The sequence below is a fragment of the Lissotriton helveticus genome, chromosome 3_1 (assembly GCF_964261635.1).
Source record: "Lissotriton helveticus chromosome 3_1, aLisHel1.1, whole genome shotgun sequence".
NCBI lineage: Eukaryota > Metazoa > Chordata > Amphibia > Caudata > Salamandridae > Lissotriton > Lissotriton helveticus.
Window position 1 is genome coordinate 1185073715 of NC_136061.1, and position 19265 is coordinate 1185092979.

The following is a 19265-nucleotide window of genomic DNA, read 5'->3' on the forward strand; positions in this document are numbered from 1 at the left end:
CAAATTAATTACAAATTAACAATTAATAATTTCACATTTAAAAATTCATTTAAAATAAATTCTAATTAAATACAATTAAAATTTGTTATTAAATTTACATAATTAGCAAATATTCAATTAAATAAAATTAATTAGCAAATCTAATTTAATTATTTAGCCATAAAAAATTAATTAACAATTAATTCTATAACAATACCAATAAATATGTTAGCATATTTAATTAATTATAAATAAATTACTTGCCACCCAATTCCCCTATAAACCCGAAACCCGCTACAGAAAATAAATTAGTAAAATTAACATTATTAGCAATTAATCAATTAATTAAAATTAATTGGCAATTAAAAGTTAATCAATTACCAAATATAAATTAATTTACTAATAATTAAAAATGAATAACAATAAATAAATTTACATATTTAATTAATTAAAATTAAATTACTTCCCACCCTATTCCCCTATAAACCCACAACCCGCTACAGAAAATAAATTAGTAAAATTAACATAATTAGCAATTAATCAATTAATTAAAATTAATTGCCAATTAAAAGTTAATTAATTACCAAATATAAATTTATTAACAATAATTAAAAATGAATAACAATAAATTAATTTACATATTTAATTAATTATAATTAAATTACTTCCCACCCTATTCCCCTATAAACCCACAACCCGCTACAGAATTAAATTACGCAAAAATTAACAAATAAAAATGTCATTAATTTAAATTATTTATAACATAAATACACACTTTTAACACACATAATAACATAAATATCACTATAAAAAAATCAATATTATCAAATAATCGATATTTTATTTAACTATATTATATACTTCGATATTTTAAATGTCTATATTTTTAACAATCGATATTACATTACTTACCTTAATAACGATATTTTTGATGTCTATATTCTGTCCTGTCGATATTTTGTCCATTCGATATTTAAAACTCGATATTGTGTCCAGTCGATATTTTGCAGTCGATATTTTGACTGTGCACCGATGTGTGTGTGTGTCCACAGCAGTGGGAACTTCTGTGTGAGAGTGTTTTAAGGTCTTGAGTTGTGTTAATATTCATGGTTAGGGATTTGATAGGGGTGATTTTGAAATTATACGCATTACTAAATATATTTAATTCAGTGATTACTGCCGGAATGCATGTCAGAGGGTTTGTCAACATCACCATTACATCATCCCCATACAGCACTATTTTGTGTTGGTGACCTCCAAACTGCACTCCATTCACGACTTAGTTAAGCTGTATCCTCTCCTCCAGTGGCTCCATGTATAGTGCAAACAGAAGTGGAGGCGAAATAACCTTGTTTCGTCCCCATGCCCACCGCAAAAGGATGCGAGAGCTGATCATTAACCTTAACAGGAGCCACATAGCCGCTAAATATCCACTTCCTAAATCGGTGACCCAAGCCAACCATCTCCAGTGTCTTCACCAAGTATGGCCAGTGCATTCTATCTGCGATTAAATGCCTTTTCTATGGACAACAGGAAGGTGGTGTGCCCTGTTCGTTTCACTATGTCCAGGATCTAGAGCAATTATTGGGTGTTGTCACTACATCCCTGCACAGAAGTAAAGCCTGTCTGGTCAAAGTCTATCAGTCCCTGCATAAAGGGCCTCAATTGTTTGGCCACTATTCCCGTGGAGATCTTCAAGTCAACATTTAGCCTGTGTGAGAAACATTGCGTGGCATCCTTCCCGGGCTTTGGTATGACATCACTACTACTTTCCTCATAGAGGGGGGCATGGTGGCAGACCTAGTCAAGTCATTAAATAGGCGTGTTAGTATTAGAGCAATCATGGATCAGTATACCCTATAAAAAGCCGTCCTGAAACCATCGGGTTGGGAGCTTTCCCTAGTTAAATTCTGGCGATCGCCAACACAACTTACTCTGTGGAGATATCCTCGTCTAGCAATTGTGCTTGCTTGGGTGTTAGGGTTGATAGTGGGACCACCTACCAAGTCCCACTATCTGGGATGCTAGAGGAGAGCAGAGAGTCAGCCGTGTAGAGAACCACATCAAAATTGAGGAACATGTCCCCTATATCAGTAATATCGCGCACTTTCTTCCCAGTTTATGTGGTCAGCAAATCACTGATACTGTCCTGTCGTTTGGCTCTGAGTTTTGGAGCCAGTGATTGGCCCACCTTATTTCCCCCTGTATAGTATTTTGTTTGAGCCTTAAAAGTTCCAAATCTGCTTTATCAGTATTTAGGGCTTTGAGTTGTTGTCTAACTAATGTGAGTTGGTACCATTTGCATTTAGATATCATTTGCTTTAGAGCCCTTTCTAGCTCTGCCACTTTCCTTTCCAACTCTCTCCTGTTATCAATTCTCAACCAATTGAAATCTGCTGCATGAAAGATAAATTCCCCCGGGACGACCGCTTGCAGTGTATCCCACAATGTCTAGATAATCGCGTCTGGGGTATTATTGATACTGAGGAAATCTGTTAGGCTGCATTTAACCTTATCGGTCACCGTGTTGTGTTTCAGTAAGTTATAGTGAAGCCTTCACGACAGTGTGAGAGTGTCTGTATGGGGAATTTGCAGCTCTATTGTGATGGACAAATGATCAGAAAGGGCTGACGTTTCAATGTTGTGCATATAGTCTTTGCAAGTATGTGCGTAGTACACAAATATTAGTACAGCCTAGCATACGTTTGCGGGGAGATGGAATAAAAGGTTCAATCGTGTTGCTTGGGGCGAAAGTCTTGCCATATATTCACCAGCTCCATATCCTTCATACATATGAGACTCTCCTTCCTTAGTGCTCCAATTGGTTCCCCCCTTCGTGTGGATCTGCTCAGGACTGTATCCATAACTTTGTTAAAGCCCCCTCCAATCAGTACATCCCTATCTACAGATGTCAGAACTTCTGTGAGAGCAGATTCAAGAAACGTCACCTGATTCTCATTAAAAGCATTTATGGTGCCCAATGAAAGGGTGGGGGACCCAACCAGGATGCGAGCCACCACTTCCAGGGGTGTGTCTATACATTTGCCCTTGAATTTGTTATCCAGTAAGATTACTACACCCCTAACTTTGTGGTCCCTGAGCAGAAAAACTGCTGGGAGAACCAGCAAGATCGTATTCTTTACCAGTCGCGTTTGATAAGAAGTGTTTCCTGTAACATATATATGTCACAAATTTGTGTCTCACAAAAAAAGAGAGTACGGCCATGTGCTTAGCCAGAGAATTGAGGCCTCTCACATTAAAATTTAAGATTTTTACCATTGTAAGATAAGATAGGTATGTTGGTATCCCCTAACGGACCTAAGCTGCCACGTGTTCTTGTGTGCAGGTGTAGGTGTGTAAATGGTAAAAGGGCCTCATGTTGATAGTCATGGACCAACATTCCCCGCTCAATAATATAGTAATAATAAACTTCATTCACTCCCCCCTCCATGGAGCCTAAATCCACCTAGATGGCTCACTAAAGGCACTCAAAGGGTCTATGTCCAAACTTGTTTTCCATCCATCACCCACATGCCCCACTGCTTCTGTTTGCCAGTCTCTTTAGTCATTTTAACAATGTCAGCACCCCGCCCAATCCAGCCCCCGTTCATTACGATTATAACTTGTCCAGAGTATCATGTTGCCATTGCTGAATATGATAGAAAATAACATCTATCATTCCACCTCTATCTCCATTGCATTTTTGGTCTACAATGTACTTAGGACTACCTCTCTCTACTTTTTTTTTCATGTGGGAGGGGTGATACGGGGATGCCTTGTTCAGTGCCGTGTGCCATTCTCCCCTTTTCTGTCATTCCAATGCACCCTTCAGTCGGTCGCGAACATCAGATGGGGGGGGCCTTCTGATGAGTCCTGCAGGTTCTGGACCGAGTGCACCTCAGCCAGTGTGCGTATTGAGTGTGTCATGCCAGGGATGATGAACGAGAGCCTGAATGAGGATCCCCAGTGATACCTCACTCCTTTCTCCCTGAAGTACGCTATCACTTGGCTGAGCTGTCACCTGCGCTGGAGGGTGTTGAGAGAGAGGTAATAATAAAGATGTATCATGGCCTCCTCAAAGGAGATTGTTCCAACTGCCTGGGTCGCAACCACGTTCGCCACTTTCTGATTAAAATGATGGACACAAGTAAGTACGCCTAGGGAGGTCCTCCTGGAGTCTGATGGCCCGCCAAACCTATATGTAAGGTTGAGCTGTATGTCCTGGAAGGACGTGATGAAACTGTCTCTTCAAATACTCCTTAAGTGCGCCCATTTGTATCTTTCTGGGGATGCCCCGTATAGGGGCTTTGGATCTGCAGGACCTGTTTTCCAGATCACCCAGATGACATTGAAGATCAATATTCTGATCACTGAGTTGAGCATCTTGAGTTTCTGCCCCTGGGAGTACCCCGAGGTTTCTAACATGCAGACTCATTTCCCAGGTCCAACAGTTCACGTTTCATTTAATTTAGGTCTTAAGAGAAGCCCTGTTGCAGCGCAGCTATGTCATTGGGCAATTTCATCTATAAAGGTGAGGGTAAAGGGTGCATCCCTGCGATTTGTGGCAGTCTATTAGATGAAGGTTCTCAAAGGTTTCCGCCACACTTGATATCTCAAACTCTCTGATGATTTCTTTGCTGCCACCTTAAGGGAGCATGTCCTTCAATTTTGCTTCCTTCTTGTGTTTGTAGGAGGCCATCTTTAGTTAGCTAACTCTTGTGTCACTGATCCCGCCCAAGTCCATCAGATGCTTCTGGTGATACCACTGTCTCTGGGTGCAAACATACTTAGCCCAGTGATTCCTCCACTCCTCAGGGGCATCCCACCTCACAGCTCCACTACCCAAAGAATATTCCAAGACTATAGCAAGGTGTGCAGCATACCAATCAGCAGTTAACATCAGTGCGTGTACAGTTGAAGTCTGAATCTGTTTGCCTGGCACCAGCACCCTCCAGTTGCCCAGAAGGGGGCACTAGCCCAATCCTCCAGTAGGTGTAGCACCCAGGGGTGTCAGGAGCCAGTCGATATGGGTGGCCCAGTCCGCTGCTTGGTTACTCCTCAGGCCCCTCGCCAAGCTAGAAGGTGTAGATGGGGCGGGCAAACTGTGGGACTTCACCTCGACCCCGCTTGGCCCAAGCTCAGTACAGCCAGGCTCTCACCCCGCCAATGAACACCACATCTGGGTCATGCCTAAGGGGACATCCCACAAGCAGGAAGCAGCGTCCCAGCCCTCCGGTCATCCTCAGACCTGCCCAAGGCCTCGCTGCTGCGGGCCGCTGATGGTGCAGTAGGACGCAAATGCTCTTCTCCTCCACACTTCGGTTTCACGTCCAAAGGCCATGGGCATCCATTTGGGTTGCCAGGATCACACCGAGGCCATGGAAGGTCGGGTGCTGGACCACTTCCTCGAAGGCAGCACTGAGCGAGGCCCCAGGCCCAATCCCTCAGGGTGTCTGGGCCCCACTAGGCCTCTCCAGTGTTAGTCAGTCCCCAATTTGCAGGCTCGCCCCCCCACCACCACCAGCCCCAGATCCAACCTCCTCCCTTCACTGTCACTCAGCGCTGCAATGTCAGCCCTCTTAGTCCCGCTCCCCCGTCTACAGCCACAGCCCCAGGTTCTGCCCGTCTACTGCCGCCGTTCACTGAATCTGCCTCCTTCCTCCCAATGGTGCAGCAGTAATGATGATGCGGGCCATGGGTATGCCCTTCTCCGTGCATCAGCCTCACTACCTGGGCCCCCAGGTATCCGTTGGTGCTGTCAGGGCTATTTCGAGTGTCTGACCGTTTGGGTGTGGGGCAGTTTCCTCGGGCTCAGCACGGAGCAGGTGTAGGAAGCTCCTATGCTATTGCCATCTGTGACATGGCTCCCGTAATATATTTTATTAGTTCTATATTAATAGCAAATTAAAAAAAATTATTTGCATTTATATTCTAGTTTACAATATTTTGTTTATTTTATTGAAAAATAGTAAACTTTAATAGTTTTCCCTGTATTTTGTAATAGAGAGACCTCCACCTTGATGATGACGATCTCTGCTTATATATGAAAAGGTACTAATAGCAACTTTACACTCAACTCACTGTGGTAGGATGCTCTGCCCCCTGATTTTAAGGGATGGAAACATGTAAGAAGACACCTTGGTGTAAACCTACAATCAAAAATAGTGAATTACAATACTTTGTGCATTCATATCCAGTTGGAGGAGTAGATATACAAGATGTGATTAAATCTACAAATGTAAACTTGCCTTTGTGGTTCAGTCTCTTTGGTTATACCCAGAAAAAGAAAGGATTTAAAAAAATTACTTTTTACCCGAATTTGGGACTTTTGAAGAAATCTGCACAAAGTTCTATTAAAAAAGTTACAGTATGACCTGAAACACATAGGTAGGTTTATTCAGAAATTTAAACAAGGCCCCTTTGGATTTTAAAACAATGGAAGTGGTGCATAAATAATGTTCTACATTTACCACCCATGAACATTGTTCAGCTTCTCGAGCAGTTACTGTTACAATGTTCAAATGACATACAAATAAAATGGGTATTTAGGGAAAGGAGGTTACAAGGGTTGTGCAACAAATCCCGCATTTGAAAAATAAATAAACCAGATTAAACAAGGGAACATTTTTTCTTTTTATCTATATTGTGGTACATTGATCCTTGAAGTTGTGGTTGAGTGCGCAACCTAACTTCAGGCTATGCGCACCATCAGTAGGTTGCGCAAATGAATGGGAAATGTGACGTATATAAACATGGAATTTAGGATGTAGCATATAACTAAAAATATTCTCTGAAAAAAACATGAGGTTCAAGTTAGAGTTTTTTTGAGACTTAAACATTTGTTTAATATCCTCTGCCATTTTCTGAAAGAAAATATAATGAAATTACTTTATGGTTATGAAATAAGAGCTAAAAAAAAATTATGACATTTGCCACAACTTGTTCTATAATGCAACTGTACATCACCCCAGATGTGCCGAAATACATTTTCTCTCAGGGAACAATACTGATGCGGTGTTGCTCTTTGCCAAGGATGAGATTCAGCCTGTACTTTATGTTGTAAGAGGGCAGCAGTGTTACTCTAAAATCACTCTTTTACCTTTGATACCATTGACAATGGGGTATTACTTCAGTATTATGCTGAGATTAGCATTCTGTGAGTTATTCTGCTGCCACAAACATAATGGGCCATGCACAGACCAGGTGGTACATAAGTATAAATATCAATGGAAGGACAGTGAATGGAAGATGATAGCTGTATCGTATCATAACTAGATGAAGACATTTGCTATGTGGATATCAAAGTTGAAGCCAGCAGAGAAACTGGTAACAGGACCTACCAGTGGTTTAATACCATCCTAAATTCTCTTTTGATATTTTAGGGGGGACTTCCTCACTGCGGCTTCTGGAGGACTTTAATGTTCGGACATTGTATGATAAACTAGAGGATCAGAGCCTGCATCTGACATCCCAACTCGGGCGACACCGCAGTGATACCCTGTCCTTCTACAGAGGAGTCAGTCAGCGGATTCAAGTCATCAAAGTGAGTATAGGAGTACCCTGGCATTCAGAAGACTTTGTTGTCCACCTACTGCTTCCTAATAATCAGTCTGTTTGTAGTAATATCATCCCTAATCGTCCTCATACCGGATCTTACCTTCCAGGATGGCTGCTTAAAGGAGGCATTTCATAGGCTGATATTTCTGTGGAGGTTTGTCATCTGTCATTGCTACAAAGAAAGAGGTGTATGGCCTGCTGCTACCTGTAGATACTCTTATACAGTTGGCATTACAAGGATAAACTCACAAACAAAGCAGACTCTATCAGGCAATTGAATACAATTTGTATGTAGATAGTTGCTTTGTAGTATTCTTGACCCTCTAGATCTACCACCTACTGTCACCTTCACCTGAGAGGACACACATGGCAGCTGCAGCACGTGGATCTCCTTGCAATGCTGTATTATATTAGGGATAGCTCATGTGTGTTTTTATATAATTTCTGCGGTTATATTTTTTTCATTGAAGTAATTTATTTTGCTTTTTGTGTGTACACGCGGAGGTCCGCTTGACCACTTGTGGTTGTACCTCAGTGGTCAGAGGGTAGCGCTTTTGCACAAAGAGAGGGGCCTCTATGACTGCCTTACAGGACAATGGATGAAAACACACACCCAAACACACCCCAACACACACACACACACACACACAGAGACAGACCTTTCCCCCCTCTCTCTGTGGTTGACCCACCTGTACACTTGCATACACATTTCAAGCGCTGAACACCAAAAGGATATACTAATTCTGGGTGATGTATTTTCTGTCACTGTAGGTAAGATCATAGTCACCAGAAACACTAGGGTCTGGGGAGACTCTCCAATGTCACAAAATGCATGATTGAATTTAGGGCCATCCTTATTTCATAAGGAAACCGCTAGGACCAAAAAGAGAACCAGAGATTCAAGACCCAGATCACTTTCACTTGTACACCCTTTTTGATGAAAACCCTTTATCCAAATGACTTCTTGATGTGCCTGTTGGATGGATAAAGTCTCTTCAGCCCAAGACAATATATGAGCAATGTAGCACAGGGTGAATATCGATCCATGTGTCCCACTACATATCAAATTGGGTTGTGATGATATTAAATATTCATTTATTATCCACGCCTTCATAAAGTTATCAATATTGGACTACTTTTTCCCTCCCTTCACATGCTTACCTTCAGGTTTGGAATGCTCGTCTTCAAGACCAGAAGTTCATTGCATTGTTGTTGCAGCAGAAGAGAAATCTGGTCATACCTTGGCTACCCCCCTACCACTCCTCTAATCGAAGGGTAGAAACTGGAGTACCCCAAGGGTCGACCTTAAGTCCCCTTTTATTTAACATCTATCTAACTCCTCTGATCCGGCTGGCAGAGAACTGGGGTGCTAAGATTATGGCCTACGCCGACGACACCCAGCTTCTCTTCACCTGGAAAAAGGAGAACTTATGCACCTCTGGAGTACGCCAATGCCTATCCTCTGTATTTACCTGGCTAGCTAGATCATGCCTCAAATGCAATGAGGATAAAACTGAAATTCTGCTCTACGGCCAATTTCCCACTGACTTTAAGGAGTCTATCTGGCCCAGTGAATCAACATGCCCTTCGGGAGAGAGTGGGATAGCCAAGAACCTGGGTATCTGGTTCGGAGCCGACTTATGTTTCCGCGACCAGATCTCGCGACTGGCGGGGACGTGTTTCGGAACCTTGACCACTCTTCGCAAATTCTTTCCCCTTCTTCCACAAACGGCCAAAGAAACGGTAGCCAGAGCTCTGGTGCTCTCTCGTCTGGACTACTCAAACGCCCTTTATATAGGGGCACCTGACTATCTGATCAGAAAACTACAGGTAGTCCAGAATGCTACGGTGAGACTCATTTTTAACATCCCAAGGAGACTCAGCGTTCGCAAACAGTTGAAGGAGCTTCACTGGCTTCCTGTGGCCCAAAGAGTGTGTTTTAAAACCTTGGTCCTCGTCTATAAAGCCCTCAATGGACCGTGCCCTTTCTATCCAGCCAAAAGATTCACTCTCTACCTCCCGACCCGTCAGTTGCGATCTACCTCCAGAAGGCAGGTGGTCGTCCCCAGATTTAAAAGAGTTCGCCTGGGTGGACAATCTCTGACGGTAAAGGGAGCTCAAATGTGGAACGCTCTACCAGACGCTCTTGGGCACGCTCCCAATTTGACCAATTTTAAAAAACTGCTTAAAACTCACCTCTTTCAAACTCATGAATAGCTGACTCCTCCTATCACTCTGATTTAGTTTCGTCCCCGCGCCAGGACAGTCTTGACTATCGGAGTGCGTTATAAATCCACATATAACATATAACATACACTTTCTGGAGTTGAGGGTAATCTGGCTGGCACATCTTGGAAAGCTCCAAAGGTATCCCTGGCAAGCCCCTTATCAGTAGTGAAAGAGCTCTCATGGAATGAAGGGCTCAACAAAATATGCTAAAAACAGAAAAATACAGGGGAAACCCAGGAAAAAGGGAAATGGCTGGGATAATCTTGCTGCACGGATGGTTAGGTACTTCAGTCCTTACATTGTGTAGCACTGACTTTTTTCAAGATATTTGTAGGTTGGAATTGAAAATGTAGTCTGTATTTTCTCCATCAGGAACTACTTCATGGCCTGGATATCCACCAAGGGATACACCTTGATCGAAATCATGTGTCTGTGATTGGAGCACAGAGAAGCGAACAAACCCCCTTGTCATCTGGGACGAGTGGTGAATCAACCAGCGGCGACCATTCAGGTGTTCCTGAACAAACCCAAAAGAGCCCAGGTATGATGTTTGATGTATCTTGACATGAGAGATCAAGGAAGTATTTAAAACTGATCCTGGACTTATCCAGATAACCGATGGAAGCGAAGAACTATTTTCGATTTTGGGGATAACAGTCACTTTTTTTCCTTCTCAGATTCTTTCTGGCAGGAAGCCACAACACTGATGAAAGTTCTCAGAAGTCTGTTGTTAAAAATGTCATCAGAGCTCATTACCTCAAAAAGGGAAAAAACTCGACGTGCACCAGATGGGATGGAAGAAGTCTGTACAAGCAGAGAAAAGGAAATGAAAGTCAACCACAGATATGTAAAAATGGACAAGCACATGGGAGCACCGGATGAGCACAGAGGGGTAAGTCTGTGTGTGCTGTGAGGTAAAGCTGCATTTGAGAGATACCAAGGGGCCAAGATGAGTTGGGTGCTGTAAGCCTAGATATGGAAAAGAAATCTAAACTGTATTGCCTAAAGGGGAAAGGGAAATTAATGCAAAGTGCAGCAGGGGCAAACTGGCACGGAATGGTTACTGTTCAGCGCTGCAAAGTGAATCTAGCAGGGAGAGCGAATTTCATAATGTTGTTAGGTATCTTTAATAAACTGTGTTTAGGACTGAAACCAGCACAAAATAAGCTTCTTTAGTATTTAAAATAAGAACTAGTTAACAACAGCGGTATGTGCAATACCCACAGAACTGATGTAGTTTTCTAACTCCAACCTGGTAAACATTTCATTAAACTGTTCGTGTCTGAATTTCCTATGAGATAGAACTCCTAGTGCAGGAAAACTCACCGACACCGAGCAAGCACTCAGGCGTACAAAAGACAGACAACATATTATACAACACATCTCCCTCTACGATTAGCATGAGCACAGTACCTATCAACCTGCGAATCCGAATAGGGCGCAAGAGAGAACAGCACAGAATGCTCCACACCAACCTTTCTCTCTGAGCACCAACGCCACCATAGAAAGAAGAATAAGCGTTGGAAGCACATGGCTGCATTTTGCTGCTCTGTTAAACAATATGGAGGCATTCAGTGTGCACCAAGCTGTGTTTGTGACCCTTCACACAAGGCCTGGCACAATCTGGATTTAATGTTAGTATATGTGCCGGGTTTCCATTGGTTGCGCCACCTCAAGTTCTCTGGTCAGACCATTATTTGTCAAATTAATTGTCTTGGCATACATAGCAAGGAAATCAATGTATCTCTGTCTACATAAATTCATCTTTAGAATAAGATTATCCATTCTGATTTTCTTATTTGTCTCAAGAAAACCTTTGATGCAGCATCTGAAGCTGTCACTGTCTTTGTTCCTGCTTCACCTTTAATATCAGTCAAATAGCCTATTATCACTGCTCTTCACAAGGCAATTCCGCCTAGGGGAAAACCAAAACACAAAAATGGCTTACTCCACAACTAAATCAGGGGAAAGTTTTAACACGTAAAGCGGGAATGAGCAGGAGAAAAATTTATGATCATGGGAATACATTTCTTTTTACCTATATACGGTAAGAGGTACAACCCTCCAAAGATCTGAAAAGAAGAAAATCTATTATACGCAGACCTTCATCCCAGGAAATCTCCTTCGGAAATATTTCACTGTGTTTTAAATCCTATTGCTTCCCAAGAGTTGGTCGAGTGTTTGTCGGAATATTTTCTCCCGTAGTCTATATGATCCGACCTTTCTAAAAACCTAGAGGAAGGAGTTGGCTGACCAGCTACTCTTCCAAGGGATGGGACGTGGTGATGAAAGCCAAACTATTTTTGAGGCATTTAGAAATGTTTTAGTATGAGAATACATGAAGCTTATACAATGAACCAAAGACACTAGCTCCCCTCTCAATCCCTGCATTTTAAAATCCTACTAACAATATATATATCCTACTGGTGGTCGCCAGTAGGTTATAGTTAGGACCTATTTTCATAGAAAATCTGCAACATTCTATTTAGAATAACTTTGGCGCCGTATGACGTATCTTAGCAACATTTTTAAAACTAATGGCCAGCTAGGGTCCACTCCTATCCTCAAAGTCTCGGGATGATTCGTGTAGTAGAGGCCGAGAAAAAAGGGGGGTCCCAAAACTTGTTTTCCCCATGTAATTTTCCGTAGGGACCTTTAGCCGCAGGGGGGCCAAAACCCGGGGGCAAAGCCCCGAGGACCGCCATCCCCGGGGTAATAAAATAAATGATTGAGTGGCTCTAAGTCCCACCTGAAAAATTAGTGGTGGGGGGCCTTAATGCCCCGCCCCGGGGACCACCACCCCGGGGCTTTCTGTATTGTGGGATGAGGGCTGCGTTGCCCCCTCCTGGAGCCCTCGAGGGCCCTGGGGATCGCCACCCCCCAGGGCCGGCTCCCACAGTGTCCCGGGGTGCCCACCCCCGGGACACTGCTGTTTGCTATGAGAGGGCGGGGGTCTCGCGGCTCCCGCCCTCCCGTAGCAAACTTGGTTTGGAGTTTGAAAGAGAGAGCAGGAAAACCTGCTCTCTCTTTCAAAATCCAAACCAAATTGCTTTTCCACACGGGGAGTTGCATGTTAGCAGCTCCCCATGTGGAAAAGCAATGCCAGCTCCCAAAGGATACGGGGAGCCGACGGGACCATGGGGGCATTGAGGCTCCCCCCATGGTCCCCAATGTTTTATATATGCCCTAGGGGATGGGGTCCCCGGGGATATTAGAAATTAATGATAGCAGCTATTTTTTATTATGGTAAAATTAGGAGTCACGCACCCAGAGCGGCGCTCAGTGCAGCCCCCTGGTGTGCACGCGTTGGATGCACGACTCATAAGCTGTTGATTGCGCGACTCCTACGCATTTGGTGCACAACTTCTAAGCATTCGGTGCACGACTCCAAGCAAAAAATCCCCTACATTTTTTTAGATATACATCAAGCTTTTGTGTTTAATTCTTAGGTGGATCTAAAAAGAGCCCTTTTGTTTATTGAGATATTTTGGTACCTACCATGCAGAGTCTAAAGTTCAAGAGGAAGACTCTGTTATCCTCATCTGTAAAATGTACACCATCTCTCCTATAAATGCCATCCATATTGAAACGCAGATTGTTGTGGTAAATGGACCCTGTTCTATAATCTCGGAGAAAAGCAGAAACAGATTTATTAACAAGTTTCCTAGCTTTTGTTAATTTGTGGATATAATTGATTGGACAAGTTCATTTTCTGCCTTTGGCATATGTTAGAATAGACAAAGGCAGTTTGGGGGAAAAGTGACATAAATTCTGTAAAGGTTTCCTTTATAAGCATTTCCCGACCTACCCCAGTGAAAGTGCCTAGGTCATTGCCACCACAGTGCACAATTATGAGGTCAGTATGTTGGAGATGCAAAAAGGATTGAACCAACGGCATCAATTAGAGCCACTTTAACCCTCTCTCTCCAATCCATTTAATATCTACATTTGGTAAAGCTAGGTCTTTGTCCATGTTTCTGTTTTCTGCATACCTTTGGCTCCAGAAAATATAGCTGTGTCCCACAATCCATACTCTAAGCATCTTGAAGGGAGGTCTGGGTGCACTCAGATGGTCTCTGTATGTGAAATGGCAGTTTGAGAAGTGAGATTTTTCTAAAATGGTGGATAACATGCAGTTTTGAAAAAAGAAAAGAAATGATTGGGTGTTTGAGATCATTTTAGTCTCAAAAGTAGGGTGCATGTTTCTGTTTTTTGAAAGCATGTTTTTTATTAGTTTAGAAAAAGTATTTCAAAGGAACATTACATTGCATACGCTGATATTTTGAATAGTCAAGCACACTTGCTGTTTGGAGTTGCAACATTCTTTTGGTTTTGCTAACAGATGCACAGAGCAGAGATTCTGTATAAGAACATCTGGTGTGTGACTGACATACTTCTTAATCTACAAATCAATTTCAAAGGTAACTTATTCTTTTGTGAGAGGTTGTATTTGGTATATTTGTTTTTTAATAAGATTAATGTTTTTCTCTTGGTAAACTGCAGAGAATAGTGTTGCATGTCTACATTCAGTTTGTGAGATTGTGTATTAAAATATATAGAATGTGTGCAGTCATGTTTCCTGTTCCAGACTACTAAATGTTTTTTGGTAAAGTGCAAGGGGTACTGTTATTTCACTAGAATCACATTGTGAGTCAGTGTGCATCTGGGAAAATTGTGAAAGAAGCATTTGGTTGCTTGATGTGTTTGCAGACACAAGTGCTTGAAATTTTTTTTTTTTTTTTTTAATTCTTCCTTTTTTATTTTTTTATTACAACCCAGCACATTATTTTGACAGAGCGCAGTACACAGTAATATACAATCTGTTCATTGCAAAGGAGAAAGAAAAATAGTACATACACAGCCTATGTAATTCATACTTCAAAGCAGTTAACATATCAATACATAAAGAAAAAGAGTTTTTAGAAAATTTTGCAAAAATGGGGCAAGCGACAGTATACATTATATCAGATAACAGTGAACATAGAGCAGTTCCCCGATTTCCATCCAGTTTTTTATTCTCCAAATGTACCCTATCCTAACCCACTACGCCAATCTGCTATTGGCTTCCAAATACGCAACCCTCTTTCCCTTCCCCTCCTGCCTTTCCTTGCATATATTGGCTTTTTCCAAATTATATGAGGACAACAAACTAGCCAGCCAAACTTGTAGTGTAGGAGGATTAGGGTCTAGCCATGCCCTAGCGATACACAATCTATATACCGCCATAGCCAGGAAAACAAACTCTTGATACCCTTCCCCTTCTTCTGGTGCTATTCTTAAAAGTATATGTACTGGCTTAAGTTTCAGCTTAATCTTTAATGAAAACTCTAAGAAATGTTCCAGTTTTCGTAGCAATGTATGTAACTGTGGACATAGCGCAAACATGTGTATTATATCCGCATCTCCTGAATTACAACGCGGGCAGGTTGTACCTTCCGTCCCTCCCCATTTTGCTATCCTTGCTGGTGTGTAGTAGAGGGAATATATAGTTTTGTAGTGCTGCGACTGTAAAGACGCTGAGCAGAGAACAGTGCGCCCTAAGTCCAATGAGTCCTGAAACCACCCTAAATCCCCTTCTAACTTTTCTACCCACTTCTCACTATATTTATCCATATCATCCTGCATACCGCACACAAAACTGGCATATAAACTTCTTATAGAGCAATCCCCCCTACTCTTATCTTTTCCATAATCTCAACTTTATTATACCCAACCAACCCACCTTGCTTATTTCCCAAAAAACTCCTAATTTGCAGATACTTAAAGAAGTCCTTATTATTCAACCCAAACTTAGTACTCAATTCCAAAAAAGTGGCTAAGCCCTCCAGCCCCCGAAGATCTCCAATACTTACTACCCCCTTTTGCATCCATCTCTCCATTGTTATGTCACCAAACACCTCGTCTGGGAATTACCTGTTTTTAAACAACCTGGTGTATCGATTAAATCTTCCTAATCCTGCTTTTTTCATAAATGCCGTCCATATCTTAACTCCTGCCTCCACCGTCTTATATCTAGTCCTTTTAGGACACCCATATTCTACACAAGCTATAAAGCAGTTTACCACCTCTTCACCAAGTACGGCCTTAAAAATTCTAGAAGAGCAATCCCTTACCCTTGGATCTTCTCCCCCCCTAGTAAGCCTTGCATATATTGAATAACAGCAGCCCAATAATACAATTTAAAATCAGGTGCCCCCCAACCACCTCTTTCTCCGGGAATTGTCATGTACCGGTATGCCCTACGTGTTTTGCCGTGGGCCCAAATAAATTTATTAAGGATTCCTTCCAATGCCGAAAACCATTTTGCTTCAAAGAATAGCGGAATTGCCCTAAAATAATACAAAAATTTTGGGAGTATAAGCATTTTTATTACATTTGTACACCCAACCAAGGACAAATGTAAATTATTAAGCCGTTCCAAATCCAATTTTACCTTCACCAATAGGGGAGCCACATTATTCTGCACTACTACTTCCAATTCCGCAGATATTTCCACCCCCAAATAAACTGCAGATTTTACCACTCTTGTGTCTACTCCATATTGTACATACCGATTGCATACTATTTGAGTCTTTGCTTTGTTTAAGCTATAGCCGGAGACTCGTCCAAAGAGTTCGGCCTCCCTCTCCACTTCCACCATCGCCTCCTCCGGATAAGGGGTTAGGATAGCCACGTCATCCGCATATGCCAATGTTTTAACTTCACATCCATTCTGAAAACTTTTTTTGATGTGAAGTTTTGATAGAATTAGAAAATAGACATTGCTTATGTATTTGGAAAAAGAGTTAGGTTTTAACATTGAAATGCAGTAATGAAATATGTGAAATGTGTGTTGACATTTTTGTTTTTGTAGATCAGTAAATGTGTTTTGATAAAGTCTAAGAGATAGTCTTGGTTGTCTTGTATCACACTGTGTTTCTATGTTAAGTTTAGGAACTGTTGTGAGAGAATCCTGTGCGTATTTCAGGTACTTGCAGTTCTAGTACTGGTTAAAAACTTATGCTGTTGCTACGTTTTGGTAGAATTTAAAGCAGTCATTGCTTATGTATTTTAATATGTGTCAGGCTTGTACTATCAAATGTAGTACTGAAATATTTGAAATGTGTGCAGTCATCTTAACTCTTGTAGACTAGTGAATAGTGTTGCTTCTGTAGAATCACACTGTGGGTGTGTGTTCATTTATAATGCATTGTGAGAAAATCATTTGGTATGTGTGGTTGTAGTAATCCTTTCAGTAAAGTGCAAGAGATACTGTTATTTGTCTAGAATCACACTGAGTCAGTGTGCATTTGGGAAAGTTGATAGAGAATCGTTTGCTTGCTTGATGTGTTTGCAGACACATAAGTATATGTACTCATGCAGTGAGCCAGGCTTTAGGAGACGCAGTGCTTCAAACTCCTAAGGACTATGCATGTAGTGATCTAAGCACCTTCACACTTGTATTTCAGGCCTACAATTCACCAGTTAGTATCCATTCACTCCAGGAAACACCATGGGACTGCGCTTGCAAACCCATAGTGACTGTTTCAATATGATGTAGTAATCCTTTCAGTAAAGTGCAAGGGATACTGTTATTTGTCTAGAATCACACTGTGAGTCAGTGTGCATTTGGGAAAATTGAGAGAGAATCATGTGCTTGTTTGATGTGTTTGCAGACACATAAGTACATGTACTCATGCAGTGAGCCCGGCTTTAGGACATGCAGTGCTTCAAACTCCTAAGGACTGTGCATTTAGTGATCTAACCACCTTCACACTTGTATTTCAGGCCTACAATTCCCCAGTTAGTATCCTTACACTCTAGGAAACACCCTGTGACTGCTCTTGCAAACCTATAGTGACTCTTTCAGTAGCATGTAGTAATCTTTTCAGTAAAGTACCAGGGATACTGTTAATTGTCTAGAATCACACTCTGAGTCAGTGTGCATTTAGGAAAATTGAGAGAGAATCATTTGCTTGCTTGATGTGTTTGCAGACACATAAGTACATGTACTCATGTAGTGAGCCACGCTTTAGAACACGCAGTGCTTGAAACTCCTAGGGACTATTCATGTAGTGATCTAACCACCTTCACACTTGTATCTGGGAAAATTGAGAGAGAATGATTTGATTGCTTGATGTGTTTGCAGACACATAAGTACATGTACTCATGCAGTGAGCCAGGCTTTAGGACATGCAGTGCTTCAAACTCCTAAGGACTGTGCATGTAGTGATCTAAGCACCTAAACACTTGTATTTCAGGCCTACAATTCCCCAGTTACTATCCATACAGTCCAGGTAACACTCTGTGAGTACTGTTGCAATCCCATAGTGACTCTATGAGTACCATGTAGTAATTCTTTTAGTAAAGTAAAACTGAATCAAGTGAGGCTTTAGGGTATGGAATTCTTCAAACTCCTATGCAATATACATGTAGTGCTGTAACCACCTTCACACTTGTATTTAAAATCTACAATTTCTTAGTCAATATTTATATAAAATGTGTTTGTATAGTAATAGAAAAGTATCATTTTTATTTTTTTGCAGAGTTTTATATAGCACGAATTAGACCCGAACTGAATCGGGTATCAGAACGCTTTACATAGCACCAGTTACGTTACACACATTCATTTTAGGCACGGGGAGATTAAGTGATTTGTCCTGAATCGCAGGAGGTTTTGGCGTCGTTTCCGAGACTCGAACCCAGATCCCCAGGTCCAAGGTCAAGCGCCCTAGCCGTTACAAAGGTATTAATATACGTTTATTTATGATTATTTTTTACAGATACTGTTTATCATCATTAAAATAAAGTTATCATGCCAGACAAAGTAAGAAAAAGAAAAATTCAGAAAAAGGATATTTACTTAAAGAAAACTCAACCACAAGTATTGGATGACCAGCATAATGTGGCTAAAAAGAGAAAAAATTCTGGTAAGACCACAAAGGACTTTATTAAAAATATTACTAGACTCAGAAAGAATACTGAAAATGTTCAAAGCACTGAAAGTGTTCCAAGCACAAAAAAACTGCAAACAATAGGAAAGGAAAAATTTCGCGTTCTCCGCGTAACACGAAATTACCCAAATTCAGCAAATTCTGCAAGCGGAACGGAATTTGCTGCCCAGACCTAACTAGGACAACCAATTGTTGAAAATGAAGCAGCCATCGCCATGAATGAGGTGGAAACAGCAATGCATCAAGCTCAAGAAGATGTAACAGACTTAGTAAACTTGGAAGAACAATTAAACGTTTAACAGAAAGAAATATATCAGCAAGTGAGACAACAGATTGTCCATGGATTTCTTCATGAAAAGAAAGAATGCACATGTACATAATTTCAACCTATCCGAATGTATGTGAGTGGACAAACTGGAACAGGAAAACGTTTCTTAATTAAAGTAATCACCAGTTATCTACAGAAAACAACTGGGTCACATTTGTCTTGTGTTGTAACTGCTCCAACTGGGTTGGCAGCACACAACATTAAAGGAATTACATTACATCGTTTATTAATGCTACCTG

General features: G+C 41.4%; 1 protein-coding gene and 1 long non-coding RNA gene across 2 annotated transcripts in view; both read left to right on the top strand.

Annotated features, from left to right (window-relative positions):
* The window catches only part of LOC144823355 (uncharacterized), a 144808-nt gene extending 134508 nt beyond the window's left edge, over window positions 1–10300 (top strand). Inside the window, exons 2-3 of the long non-coding RNA XR_013608768.1 lie at window positions 7362–7522; window positions 10138–10300. This is a non-coding gene — a long non-coding RNA (uncharacterized LOC144823355). The remainder of the gene's footprint in view (window positions 1–7361; window positions 7523–10137) is intronic.
* Window positions 10301–10455: 155 nt separating this feature from the next.
* Window positions 10456–19265, top strand: part of LOC144824224 (uncharacterized) — a 178322-nt gene continuing 169512 nt past the window's right edge. Inside the window, exon 1 of the mRNA XM_078683371.1 lies at window positions 10456–10657. Coding sequence (XP_078539497.1) covers window positions 10472–10657 — 186 coding nt within the window. The 5' untranslated portion in view covers window positions 10456–10471. The remainder of the gene's footprint in view (window positions 10658–19265) is intronic.